At 39.6% G+C, this 14189-nt stretch overlaps 1 protein-coding gene across 4 annotated transcripts in view; it reads left to right on the top strand.

Annotated features, from left to right (window-relative positions):
• bcas3 (BCAS3 microtubule associated cell migration factor) overlaps nt 1-14189 on the top strand; it is an 846307-nt gene that overhangs the window by 202375 nt on the left and 629743 nt on the right. For all 4 annotated transcript variants that reach the window (XM_039756733.1, XM_039756734.1, XM_039756732.1 and 1 more), the window contains exon 13: nt 4799-4892. In XM_039756733.1, the coding sequence (XP_039612667.1) occupies nt 4799-4892 (94 nt within the window). The remainder of the gene's footprint in view (nt 1-4798; nt 4893-14189) is intronic.

Genomic DNA, 14189 nt, shown 5'->3' with positions numbered 1-14189 from the left:
ATTTTACTGCATATGTCAGTTCAATTTCAAACTAGTTATTATGTGCTATAGAATAAATTGCAGGTCACATGCAAAATGTTAAGGTTCCAAACCAGCAGTAACCTCTTTTAATAAGTATTTCTGCAAGGAAATAAAAATAGCAGAACATATTTGCTGTTTCATTGTCTCAGTATTACTAGTATCAAGAAGCTCAGTTTCCCTTTGCCTTCTTTGGTTAAAAGGCACCACTATTGACTGTCAGTTTGTTGTGTACACAATGGGCCTGGAAGGGGTAGTGCTTAGATCAGTTGTTGGGGACAGGGCTTTTCCTCCTCTCTGGGGGAATACTCAGGGCCGCAGAGAAAACAAGAGATATTGTTTGCAACAACATCCCCTCTTACCTTGGGCTGGTATTAACAGGCTTATCTGAGCCTCCCAGGTAGATAGATAGATAGATACTTTATTAATCCCAAGGGGAAATTCACATAATCCAGCAGCAGTATACTGATACAAAGAAACAATATTAAATTAAATAGTAATAAAAATGAAAGGAATTAAAATAAAATTAATGTTCGCATTTACTCCCCCGGGTGGAATTGAAGAGTCGCATAGTGTGGGGGAGGAACGATCTCTTTAGTCTGTCAGTGGAACAGGACAGTGACAAAAGTCTGTCACTGAAGCTACTCCTCTGTCTGGAGATGACACTGTTAAGTGGATGCAGTGGATTCTTCATGATTGACAGGAGTTTGCTTAGTGCCCGTCGCTCTGCCACAGATGTTAAACTGTCCAACTTTAATCCTACAATGGAGCCTGCCTTCTTAACAAGTTTGTCCAGGCGTGAGGCGTCTTTCATCTTTATGCTGCCACCCCAGCACACCACCGCGTAGAAGAGGGCACTCGCCACAACCGTCTGGTAGAACATCTGCAGCATCTTACTGCAGATGTTGAAGGATGCCAACCTTCTCAGAAAGTATATTCTGCTCTGAGCTTTCTTACATAGAGCATCAGTATTGGCAGTCCAGTGTTTGCACATTTATGACAGTATACTACTAGCAAATGCTAAGCAAGTAATCAGAATCCAGTGGTGGAAAGAGTACAAAAAGGTACAAAACAGTATTGTTACTTAGACAAAAAATTTATTTAAGTAAAAGTAATTAAGAAGGAAATTACTAAAGTAAAAGCAAAAAGTACAATCTGAAAAATTTAGTTAGTGTAGGAAAATAAAATACTATATCATGTGTGAAGACCAGCCTCGACACAGACAGGCAGACACCGATGGTTCAAACACCAACAAACGTTTATTGTACATTTTCCCACTACAAAACCGCACACAACCCAGTGCCCCTGCATTACATACCCTCAGTCTAGGCTTCTTCACTTTCTTGCCTTCCTTCACTGCCTCCACCCCTCTCCTCCAAGCTTCATCGTTTTCCACCCGACTCCAGCTACTGAATGGAGGGAGGCGGCCTCTTTTAAGTCCACCCAGACATGCTCCAGGTGTCTCCTGACGAGCTTCGGAAGTGCCACATGACCACCCGGGTGTCCCTGGTTTTCCTTCTGCCAGCACCTCCGGGTGTGGCGGAAGTGCTAACATCCAAGGCTTCACAAGCATCTGAACGCCCCCTGGCGGTGACCACGGGCCCCTATAGGGTTGAGCTTCCATGCTCTGTTCCTGTAGTCCCCATACCAACCAGGGAGGCTGACCTCTCGTGGTCCTGAGGAGGTGTAGTCTCTCTCTCCCGGTCCTTCCAGGCGTCCTGCCTGGGTACCACCCCTAACATGCTGTACCTAAATTACTAAAACTCCTCAAATATACATGTTGTGATTTGGAAAACACAAGTACAATATACATAGCAATACACTAGATTGTATTTTTCAAAAGCAGCAATCATGAAATATATATATACATGCACACTTAAGACACTATTCTGTTTGCTGAACTAAAGTACATGTCTATAGTTCCTGTGTATTTTGTCAAATATAACTTGAAATATATACTTAGACAAATAAAATACAGAATGTTGCCTGCTGATTATGTGCAGTGTCAAAATAAAGTTATTTATAACATACCACAGTTATTTGTTAAGTGCACTTCACTTTCAGAATGGTGCTGCCTTTTATCATAGCTTATCCTTTCAAAAAAGTGGGCACTAATTCAATCGCAACAGTACTTTGCTACAGTGGCGGATTTCCAGGCCACGGGGGCCTACATGCAGACTTTTGTTGGTTCTTTTCTTTACTAAAAAATTAAACAGTTTAACAGTTACATTACTAGTAGCAGAGCTTCCAATCATTTTTTTTTTTTTTTTAGAAGGGTCAGAAGAATAGAAGACTACAGGTCAAATTCCATTAAAACAAAGTGTTCAGGACAGAAAAAACTTATTTGATATAATGAAGATTTAATTATAATAAAATTTATATATAGTGCAGTCTTTTGGCACATACAGTCGACAAAGCTGACTACGGAATGCAAAACTTGATGGCAACATCTTTTTTTCTTTTTGCCAGCATCAATGGCAGCAAGAGGTTCTAATTTTTTCTGTAAAATTGCTGCCGTCAGTGCCACTCAAAACCCATTTGGAGTGCAAAAATTGTTCTCCTTGTTGTCCATAGCATGCAGTAGGCAGTATTATTAAACTTGAGGTTGTTTGGTGAGTCAGACGCGTGTATGTTTTATGTCAGTAAAATTAATGCAATAAATGATAAAAATGTTATCATCGTTATCACTAGACTAATTCATCTTATTCAGTTAGAGTCTGGTATGTTGGCTTAGTAGCCATTAAATTTAACTAAATATGAAACATCAGTAAACATTTTATAGCATTTTTCTTTAGAAAATAAAATATAGAAAAGTGTTTAATGGTAGAGTTTTGTATTTTTTAATATATATGGGAATAAATGAAGTGGATCAGAATTTTTAGAGAAAGCAAGCAACATATGTTGTATGGTGTTTTAGTATAGAATCATTGTGTCAATGCATAAATTATCCATAGATTAATTTTGCACTTTAAAACAATTAATAGATACTAACAACTGAAACACTGCTTAAATTTTAAATATATGTAATTTTATCTTTTTAAATAAATTTTTATTTTTAATTTTGCAACAGTTTTTATTAACATAAGTTGCTAATTGTATTCATTTTTTGGTAGTTTTTTTTTTTTTTAACACAGTGTACTAGCTAATCATTTCTAATACCTGAGATGTAATGATAAAAATGTTATCAATATGTAGTGCTTGTTTCTTACCTATCTTAAGCTTCATAATATGCATGGTATAAACCTTCTATATTTAAACTGTCAACTATTTTGTCAAAAGTTTTATATATTTCCTTGCAGAGCACTCGATAACTAGAATCACTGAACATGATATACTGTATATTGGTGATCTAAAGGGAACATCAGTAGTTTTTGTCTGTTTTACTGTAAGTGTGCTAAACAATCTTCTTTTAAATAATGGTAATGGACTATCTTGTCTTTTTTCTATCACAACTACAACTAACAGATGCAGCTTTTGTTTTCTGTACTTATTAATCTTGTTTAGCTATCGGAATTTTATTGAAGTGTCTTTCAAATACTATAATTTTTATTATTGTGCTCTATTATTTTAAACACCCATCTAGTTATTAAATCAAGTTTCAGAAAACAAAGTCAAGGCACACAAAATTTAGGGCAGGAAATTGAACAGTTGTTGGCAAATACAGTATATATATATATATATATATATATATATATATATATATATATATATATATATATATATATATATATATATATATATATATATAAATACAGGGTTGTTATACAGAGATATATTGAAAAGCAGCCACTTACTTAGTCAGAGAGAACTGCACAGCCATTATGCCATTTATGAGAACAGTTTGCTCTCCAATATTATGATGACCTACAACCCCTAAATGTTTTTGTGCAAATATATTTTACTTGTTCATTGTAAACTTCACATTTTGAACATAAGCAATTGTTGTACTTAGTAACATCCTGCTTTAAAAATGTAACAAAGTAAAATGTTACAAAATAAATATAGCTTTTAAAGAGTAAAAGTATTTGCATTTAAAAATACATTACTACTCAATCTACTCAAGTACAGTTGTTAATTAATGTACTTCATTACTGTCCACCAATGCATATGCATGATCTACTCTGATGCTTTCATAGAATATAGGGTATTTTTATGACAGAAAAATGAAATAATTTATCCTCTTTAATGTTTCGCAGAGTGTTACCGAAACCTCTGAGGAAGCATTGGTCTCTAAAATAATTTTTAGTATAAGTTCTGCATTTTGCTGCTGTTTTGAAGCGAAGGTAATTCTGAAAGTACAAATGTGCATTCTTGTATCTCTGTGATATTTAAATTTCAGTCAAAGAAGAAGACAAATTCAAAGAGGATATCGTTCTTGGTTTATGTGTACAATTTTCTTTGAAAGTTTATATTTTCCTAATTTTGCACTTAGCCCAAATATTTTGCTTAATTGTCGCTTTAGCATTCTATAATGCCCCATAATACAGTTGAAAAGTATGGTGGAGGTTGTACAAATGGAGGCACTTGAACTTGAAAATGATATACTATACATTTTTATTCTGTTCAGATATGTAGCATATAATCTTTTGATTGTTACTCAAATGACAATTATGCTTGGTCAAGCTGAGTGACCCTTGTTAAAATTTTATTGAAATGTTTTGTTATTTTATGTCTTTAAACAAGTACCAATATTTGAATAATCTTTAGCCTTTTATATACAAGTGCAAAGACTGGCATCTGACGTTACCTCTTGAATTTACATGTAATTTTGTTTTTTCAGGTGTTAGTCAGTGAAGATTCAGATGGGGAAGGTATTGTGGCCCATTTTCCAGCTCATGATAAGCCTATTTCGTGCATGGCTTTCAATCCAAGTGGTAAATATTTTATCTTCACTTTTCTGTAATTTCTCAACTCATTAGTAGAAATTTAAACAAATGTTCTTTACATTTTAGTTTTGTATTTTCAGTATAGTTTAAATAGTCAACAACACTTTTATATTTATAGAGAGTTCGCCTGGGAATCGCATCTGTGTTTGACAAATTGTTATTTCATGCAAATCACTACATTTCAGCAGAATTAGACCTAGATGGCTTCCCTTTTTCAAATACTGTAAGAACTTTTGTAATTAAACAATACAATGTTGTTGTTTAGGTAGTATTTTACAATAAGTGGGAAAAATGTTAGCTGATTAAAAGAATACTACTTACTTCACAATTTATGGTCAGAGTAAGTACAGCATTTTTATATATACCCACAATTTTTTTAGAGTAAAATGTTAAAAAAAAAAGGGGCAACCCTGTCTCTTTTATGAGAAGGTGCTACAGTCATGTATTTGATAGAGAGAGGTTAGGAGTATACGCTGATACAGCGCATTGCCGCTGCTACCACACGACAAATCAACTCAGGATCCAGAATAGGAACCGAGTGCAGCCATGCAATGGGTGACACCTCAGCACCCCACAAGTTCAGATGGAGTGGAACAGTGTGAGGTTTTTTATGGTGGTTGGAGTGCCAATTCTGCCACCAACCAAGTTTTTCCCTGCAGGTTGGAGGGCTTACATGCAGGGATGGATGCAGATTAATGTCATACACAGGACAGAGCAATTGCAAGTTAAGGGCCTTTCTCAAGGGCCTAACAGAGAAGAGTCCCTTTTGGCATTTACGGGATTCAATACTGTACATGTAATTATTTATGACTGTATTTTCATTCTGCCATTACAAAAATAACAATAAGGTAAATAGAATAAGTGAAATCTGTTCACAGCTCATCAGCTAGATAGTCCTTAAGAGAACAAACACTACTTTCTCCAGCAGAAATGTGTTCTTCGGTTCATAATATAAGGGTAACAGTTTGTTATGGCTGGTGATGAAAGGAAGAGTAGGGTACCTACAGATATATTTTCTTAGACATCTCTTATATACAAATACAAGGTGTGAACGTTACCCGGGCACAGACAGGCAGACACGTTGTTTTTCCACCACCACACATTTATTTACAATGTCTATTTACAAGAATCGGTGCACACACAAACCCCACAGTCTTGGCCACACAATGCCTTCTTCTTTGGGCCGCCTCCACAATCTCTTCTTCTGCTTCGTCCTGCTTCCACCCGACTCCAGCCTCGAATGAAGGGAGGCGGCCCCTATCCACACCCGGATGTTTTCCAGGTGCTCCCCGGCAATCACCTACCGACACGCCCTAGTGTGGCGGAAGTGCAACTATACTCAGGGCGCCCCTGGCGGTGACCACAGGCCCCTACAGGGTTGGGCTTCCAAGCCCTCTTCCCGTGGCAGCCCCCCACATGATCCCAGGTGGATGCACTTCCCCTTCGTGTCCTTCATGGCATCCCGGCCGGTCATCGCCCCTGGCATCCCTGACAGTGGCCAGTAATCAGAAGGAAGGCTGAATGGCACCAGCAGTACATATTTAAGTCGCTTTTGCACCAGATATGTACACTTGGACCATATGCAATTGTCTACTGGAAGCAATACTGTAGTCACCTGTTACAAATGCCACTTTCTCACTTGGCACTGCCACATTTGTCTGCAGTGGTGTCCATGATTTGCTTATTTTGAGGGAGGAATGGTAGTCTGTTCAATGGAGACCTGTAGTATAATACTTGGACCAACATTTTACAGGAGAACATTCATAATCTATATGATCATTTGCATTCCAAATTGCAGGTCTGTAATTCAGCGTGGGGAGGTTACACCCATCACATGAGTATGCAGTAACACGTGACACTTTGTGTACTGAATATCACTTTGTATGTGTGCAACTTCATTTAACACACTCCCATGATTCTCCTCCCTGAGTCTTAGTTTTGTTGTGTGACAAATGCAGAGTGTTCTTTTGTCACTTACCATAACTGTGCTTTTGTGTACATGTGCATTGTGATGTGTGGATCACAGACTTTCACAAGAGAGAAGGAAATGAGTCCAGGTTTCCGAAAAAATGAGCTTTATTGTTGTGAAAACAGGAACATGCTCAAAGCATTTAAACGAACAGGAGATGTCACTCATACACCCGCTGCATTCAAGCAGTGATGATGACATTGTCCTGAAATCACTTCCTTCTCAGATCAAAACAACAGATAGATAGCCTTCCTGAACAAGAGAGAAGACAGAAAGTGAGTGCAAGGGCCAGGTTAGTGGCTGGTTTTAAATGTACCCCTCATCAACCATCAGGCAACAGACGTATTATGTGGTGTGCTTGTGAACCTGCAGTTGCACCGGCAATAGACAACCAATCCCTGCCTGTATTAACAGAGTTTCAGTGCATATTGCAGTTGGAGGGTTGTTATATACTGTATATACTCATGTATAAGTCGGGTCTTGAAACCTGAAAAATTGATCATAAAATCAATTTATACGACTGTTTATACGACTTATATGCCCGTTAAAAAATGTGAAACCTAATTTTTTTCTTTTTTTACATCTTCTTCCTCCAATCCCGCATCAGTTTCTCAGACACATCGAATTTTGTTGCAGCAGCGCAGTTACCAATTTCTTTTGCTACTTCAACGAGGTTTCATTTAAAACCAGCTTCATATTTTCTTCTGATTGAACGCTTAATCATAGATAAGGGATGCTCTTACGATAAAGGTGTATGAGGGTGTGAGATACAAAAAGCACAAAACAGTGCAAACGTCACTTCGGAATAGTTTAGGTATTACCATGTTGTCATGTAGGCAAAATGCATAGAAAAAAAAAGGCAATGTGCCCCATGGTTACTCTGTCTGAGGTGGGCGTTAACATATAATCTCTTGGACCGATAGCATGAGTTTTACGCATTCAACTTATATGACTGACATTATAAAATACCAGAAATTATACAGTAAAGTCAAGTTCTGACTTATCTGTTTGATAAGTTATCTGCAAGTATATACGATATATATACTCAGCAAAAAAAGAAACGTCCTCTGACTTTCAACTGTTTTTACTTTCAGTAAACTTAATGTGTAAATATTTGTATGAACACTAAAAGAGTCAACACCATAAGACATAAACTAAAAATGTTTCACAATGTGTCCCTGAATGAAGGGAGGCTCAAAATCAAAAGTACCAGTCAGTATCTGGTGTGGCCACCAGCTGCTTGAAGTACTGCAGTGCATCTCCTCCTCATGGACTGGACCAGATTTGTCAGTTCTTGCTGTGAGATGTTACCCCACTCTTCCACCAAGGCACCTGCAAGTTCCTGGACATTTCTAGGGGGAATGGCCCTAGCCCTCACCCTGCGATCCAACAGGTCCCAGACGTGCTCAATGGGATTGAGATCCGGGCTCTTCCACTGCGAGGATGATCAGCTGTCCTTCCTGTAGCGCTGTCTTAGGCGTCTCACAGTGCGGATATGGCAATTTATTGCCCTAGCCACATCAGCAGTCCTCATGCCTCCCTGCAGCATGCCTAATGCACGTTCACGCAGATGAGCAGGGACCCTGGGCATCTTTCTTTGGGTGTTTTTCACAGTCGGTAGACAAGTCTCTTTAGTGTCCTGCGTTTTTAGAACTGTGACCTTAAATGCCTACTTTCTGTAAGCTGTTAAGGTCTTAACGACCATTCCACAGGTGCATGTTAATTGATTATGGTTAATTGAACATGCATGGAAAACATTGTTTAAACCCTTTACAATGAAGATCTGTAAAGTTATTTGGATTTTTAAAACATTATTGTTGAAATACACAGTCCTGAAAAAGGGACGTTTCTTTTTTTGCTGAGTATATATCTATACTAATAAAAGGCAAAGCCCTCACTGACTGACTGACTCACTCACTCACTGACTCACTCACTGACTCATCACTAATTCTCCAACTTCCCATATAGGTAGAAAGCTGAAATTTGGCAGGCTTATTCCTTACAGCTTACTTACAAAAGTTAAGCAGGTTTCATTTCGAAATTCTACACGTAACGGTCAACAATGTCCGCCATGTTGAACTTTCTTATTTATGGCCCCATCTTCACGAAATTTGGTAGGCGGCTTCCCTTCGCTAACCGAAACCGATGTACTTACTTTTTTCTATGGTATGACACCACTGTCGGCTGCGATATTGAACTTTCCAACATCACCAATTTTCCAGCTTCCCGTGTAGGTAGAAGGCTGACCCCATCTTCACGAAATTTGGTAGGCGGCTTCCCTGCGCTATCTAAAACCGATGTACATACTTATTTCGGTGGTATGACGCCACTGTCGGCCGCCATATTGAATTTTCCAAACGTCACTAATTCTCCAACTTCCCATGTAGGTATAAGGCTGAAATTTGGCAGGCCCATTCCTTACAGCTTATTTACAAACGTTAAGCAGGTTTCATTTCGAAATTCTATGCGTAATGGTCATAACGGTCAACAACGTCCGCCATGTTGAACTTTCTTATTTATGGCCCCATCTTCTCGAAATTTGGTAGGCGGCTGCCCTGCACTAACCGAAACCAATGTACATACTTATTTCGGTGGTATGATGCCACTGTTGTCTGCCATATTGAACTTTTCAACAGTCTTTGTTACTTATGGGCCCATCTTCAAGAAATTTGGTACACGGGTTCCCAACGCTAACTGAATCCTACTTACGTACATATATACGTCCATAGCCTGTAGCTCGGCCACCGTGTAAGGTGGCGTTGGGTCCCCCATCCCAACGCCTCCCACGTTGTTGGCTGCCTGCCTATATAAGACCGTCCGTCGCTCCGGTCTCTACATTTCTTTCCTTGCTTCGCCACGGGATTTACGTCTCCCTACTGATAACTATAGCCTTTTTGTTTAATCCACGGCTTCTCCGCTGTTTTATTGTTTGTTTATTACAATTATAGTTATTGTATAGGTATTTTAGACTTACTTTACATTTCTCAGGTACCCATTTCCTTTATCATTCCAACCCCCATTACCATGTCTATCAAGGTGATCACTATTGATCAAAGAACTGTCACTTACCGAGTGGTTTCCATGCCCGGAGATGGCACCTACCTTTTCCATTCTCTTTGTTACATATTGCACGGCCATATCAGGCACACTCTTGATATCCGGAGGAACATTGTGTCTTATGTATTGAATGACTGGGACAGGTTCAAGGTGTGGACTGATGACAGTACAGGAGATAATTATACTACACAGGAGCACTAGAAGAGTGAAATGCTTAAGCCCTTCACCTATGGTTCTGCATGTGAGTTGATGGCTGCCGCTGAATTGTTCGGTTGTTCGGAAAGTACTGCTTTCAGGTGTACCGAAATGGGCAAATATTTTACACCTTTCGACAACCGCCAATGCCTCTTAAACATCTTAGATTCACAGGTGACGATTTCAGTAGTGGATACTTTGATGTTTATGAATGTTTAAACTCTCAAAAGCTGGATGTGATTTTATCGATGAAACCGGTTGTGTGCTTACAACGCTTGACAGATGCCGAATGTCACTTCAACACAACAAATCCTGCAAATCCTGTCGTAATTGAAACAAACCATGAAACTAAAACCGATTAAAGAGTAAGCTCAGTGCACAGCTTGGTCATGGTACAACAGGAGGGCCGAACTGACAACATGGTATACAAAGAGATCCTTAACAAATAATTATTGGCATATTTTCCCTCAGTTTAAAAAGGTTTATTTTCTTCTTAATAAAAATGTTAATGCAGTACTTCAGCGCTGGTATTTTGCTAGTATATATATATATATATATATATATATATATATATATATATATATATATATATATATATATATATATATATATATATATATATATATATATATATATAATATTTGTCAGAAACTCCACACAGAGCAGCCACCCGTATAACTGGTATCCTGGCTGCAAAGTCGTAAATATGTTACACAGCACTGATGTGCACAAAACCGAGTCCAAAACAGAACTGAGGGAATATCGAAAAGTTGGAGACTTATAAAGGGGAGGACAGGAAGTGAGGTCAAAGGGGTCGGGCTGATAAGGGTCTTCAGTCATTGGCTTGAGCCCGGACGTGACATCATAGGGGCCGGAGCCAGCATGGTGGTCTTCCATAGGCTCAGACCCGGAAGTAATGTCAAGAGGGCCAGGTGGAATCCCCGTGAGATTCAGTCAGTGCACTCTGCCACATCCCGGTCTGATTCAGAATTGCTCTTACTCAAGCCCTTTTGCTGCCTCCCATGCGCATGTGTGTGACAATATGTATATAAGCCTGCTTCTCAGACTCTGCCATTAATTGTGAGGCATGTTTTTTCCTTCCTGTCTAGTTTTATACTTGCTGTCTCTGAAGGAGGCTATCCGTGCTGCACCATTACTCCATTAGTCCTCTTCTGTGCACTTTCTCTATCATCACATCACCAAAGCCAAACTGAGCAATCACATTGCTCTGATGAATGAGTGTTTTAATGTGTGGTTGTGTGTGTGTGTGTGTGTGTGTATGTGTATATATATATATATATATATATATATATATATATATATATATATATATATATATATATATATATATATATATATATATATATATATATATATACTGCTCAAAAAAATTAAAAAATTAAAGGAACACTTTTTAATGAGAGTATAGCATCAAGTCAATGAAATTTCTAGGATACTGATCTGGCCAGTTAAGTAGCAGAGGAGGTTGTTAATCAGTTTCAGCTGCTTTGGTGTTAATGAAATTAACAACAGGTGCGGTAGAGGGGCAACAATGAGATGACCCCAAAACAGGAATAGTTTTAACAGGTGGAGGCCACTGACATTTTTCCCTCCTCATCCTTTCTGACTGTTTTTCACTAGTTTCACATTTGGCTACGGTCAGTGTCACCACTGGTACCATGAGGTGATACCTGAACCCTACAGAAGTTGCACAGGTAGTCCAACTTCTCCAGAATGGCACATCAATATGTACCATTGCCAGAAGGTTTACTGTGTCTTCTAGGACAGTCTCAAGGGCATGGAGGAGATTCCAGGAGACAAGCAGTTACTGTAGGAGAGCTAGACAGGGCCATAGAAGGTTCTTAACCCATTAGCAGGACTGGTATCTGCTCCTTTGGGAAAAGCAGAACAGGATGAGCACTGCCAGAGCCCTACAAAATGACCTCCAACAGGCCACTGGTGTGAATGTCTCTGACCAAACAACCAGAAAGACTTCATGAGGGTGACCCAAGGGCCCCATGTCCTCTAATGGGCCCTGAGCTCACTGCCCAGCAGCATGCAGCTCGATTGGCATTCGCCATAGAATACCAGAATTGGCAGATGCACCACTGGTGCCCTGTGCTTTTTACAGATGAGAGCAGGTTCACCCTGAGCACGTGACAGAAGTGAAAGGGTCTGGAGAAGCCATGGAGAACATTATGCTGCCTGTAACATCATTCAGCATGAGCAGTTTGGTGGTGGTTTAATGATTGTCTAGGGAGGCATATCCATGGAGGGTCACACAGACCGCTACAGGCTTGACAAAGGCACCTTGGCTGCCATTAGGTATCAGGATGAAATCCTTGGACCCATTGTCAGACCCTATGCTGGTACAGTGGCTCCTGGTGCACGACAATTTCTGGCCTCATGTGGTGAGAGTATGCAGGCAGTTCCTGGAGGATGAAGGAATTGATACCATTGACTGGCCACCACACTTTCCTGACCTAAATCCAATAGAACACCTCTGGGACATTATGTTTTGGTCCATCCAATGCCACCAGGTTGCACCTCAGACTGTCCAGGAGCTCAGTGATGCCCTGGTCCAGATCTGGGAGGAGATCCCCCACAACACCATCTGTTATCTCATTAGAAGCATGCACCAATGTTGTCAGGCATGTATACAAGAACACAGGGGCCATACAAACTGCTGTGTACAATTTTGAGTTGCTGCGATTAAAGTTTGGCAAAATGGACTAGCCTGCCACATAATTTTTTTACTTTGATTTTTGGGACGTCTTTGAATTCAGGGATCTGTAGGTTGATCATTTTCATTTCCATCAAACGATGTGGCATCCTTTCGTTCCTAACACATTACCCAGTCTATATCAGTATAAATATCCAGGAGGCTTTCTTTTTCCCATTGAGATCTGATGTGTTTTCAAAGTGTTCCTTTAATTTTTGAGCAGTTTATATATATATATATATATATATATATATATCTATACTAATAAAAGGCAAAGCCCTCACTCACTCACTCACTCATTCACTCACTCACTCACTCACTCACTCACTCACTGACTCATCACTAATTCTCCAACTTCCCGTGTGGGTGGAAGGCTGAAATTTGGCAGGTTCATTCCTTACAGCTTCCTTACAAAAGTTGGGCAGGTTTTATATCGAAATTCTACGCGTAATGGTCATAACTGGAAGCAGTTTTTCTCCATTTACTGTAATGGAGATGAGCTTCAACGCGGTGGGGGCGGAGTTTCGTGTGACATCATCACGCCTCGCACGTAATCACGCAGTACATAGAAAACCAGGAAGACCTCAAAAAGCGCTGAAGAAAACATGCATTATATAATTGAGAAGGCAGCGAAACAATAAGAAGCGGCAGTGACATATACAACCATATTCATGAGTTCTGCTACTGAAACAAAGCACGATGTAAACCTACACTTTAAATTAAGTTCATAGACAGGCTGCGCTGGCGTTTGTAATTTAGTGCCTGCCCATATAAGGCCGTCCGTCAGCGGCAATCAATAGCAAACTCCCACTAAATATTCACGGGTTAAGGACTGTGCTTATGCAGAGGAAGATGAGATGGTCAGGGTGGTGTTTGACACAAACTCAGCGAAACTGCGAGAGAAAGTTTTAAGTGCCAGGACTAAGGTAACATTAAATACAGCCACGGACATAGCACCAGATGGCACCAGCACAGCTGGGAACCTTCTATGCATGTACACCGAGCGGCTCACGTGAACTGACGCAGTGCAGAGATAAAAGGCAACAGTTCCAAAGAGCTGAACAAAACCGAATTACACAATTGAAAAGGCAGCAAAAAATATGAAGCGTCTGATAAGCATATTCATAAATCCAGCTACTGCGGAAACAAAGCACACGGTGGAAAAAGTCAATGTCCCGCTAAAGGAAGACAGTGTAAAAAAACGTGCATGCAGTGTGTCAGGTCTCAGATAAAGAAGAAGGCGAGCTGTTTATTGATGCAGTAAGAAACGAATCGATGAAAGAAACCTGTCATCTTTACAACGATTGACAAACACGGAATGTAACTTGAACACAACACATCC

The sequence above is a fragment of the Polypterus senegalus genome, chromosome 6 (genome assembly GCF_016835505.1).
Source record: "Polypterus senegalus isolate Bchr_013 chromosome 6, ASM1683550v1, whole genome shotgun sequence".
In the NCBI taxonomy this organism is placed as follows: domain Eukaryota; kingdom Metazoa; phylum Chordata; class Cladistia; order Polypteriformes; family Polypteridae; genus Polypterus; species Polypterus senegalus.
Note: the sequence above shows the minus strand (reverse complement) of the source record. Positions and strands in the feature narration are given on the sequence as shown.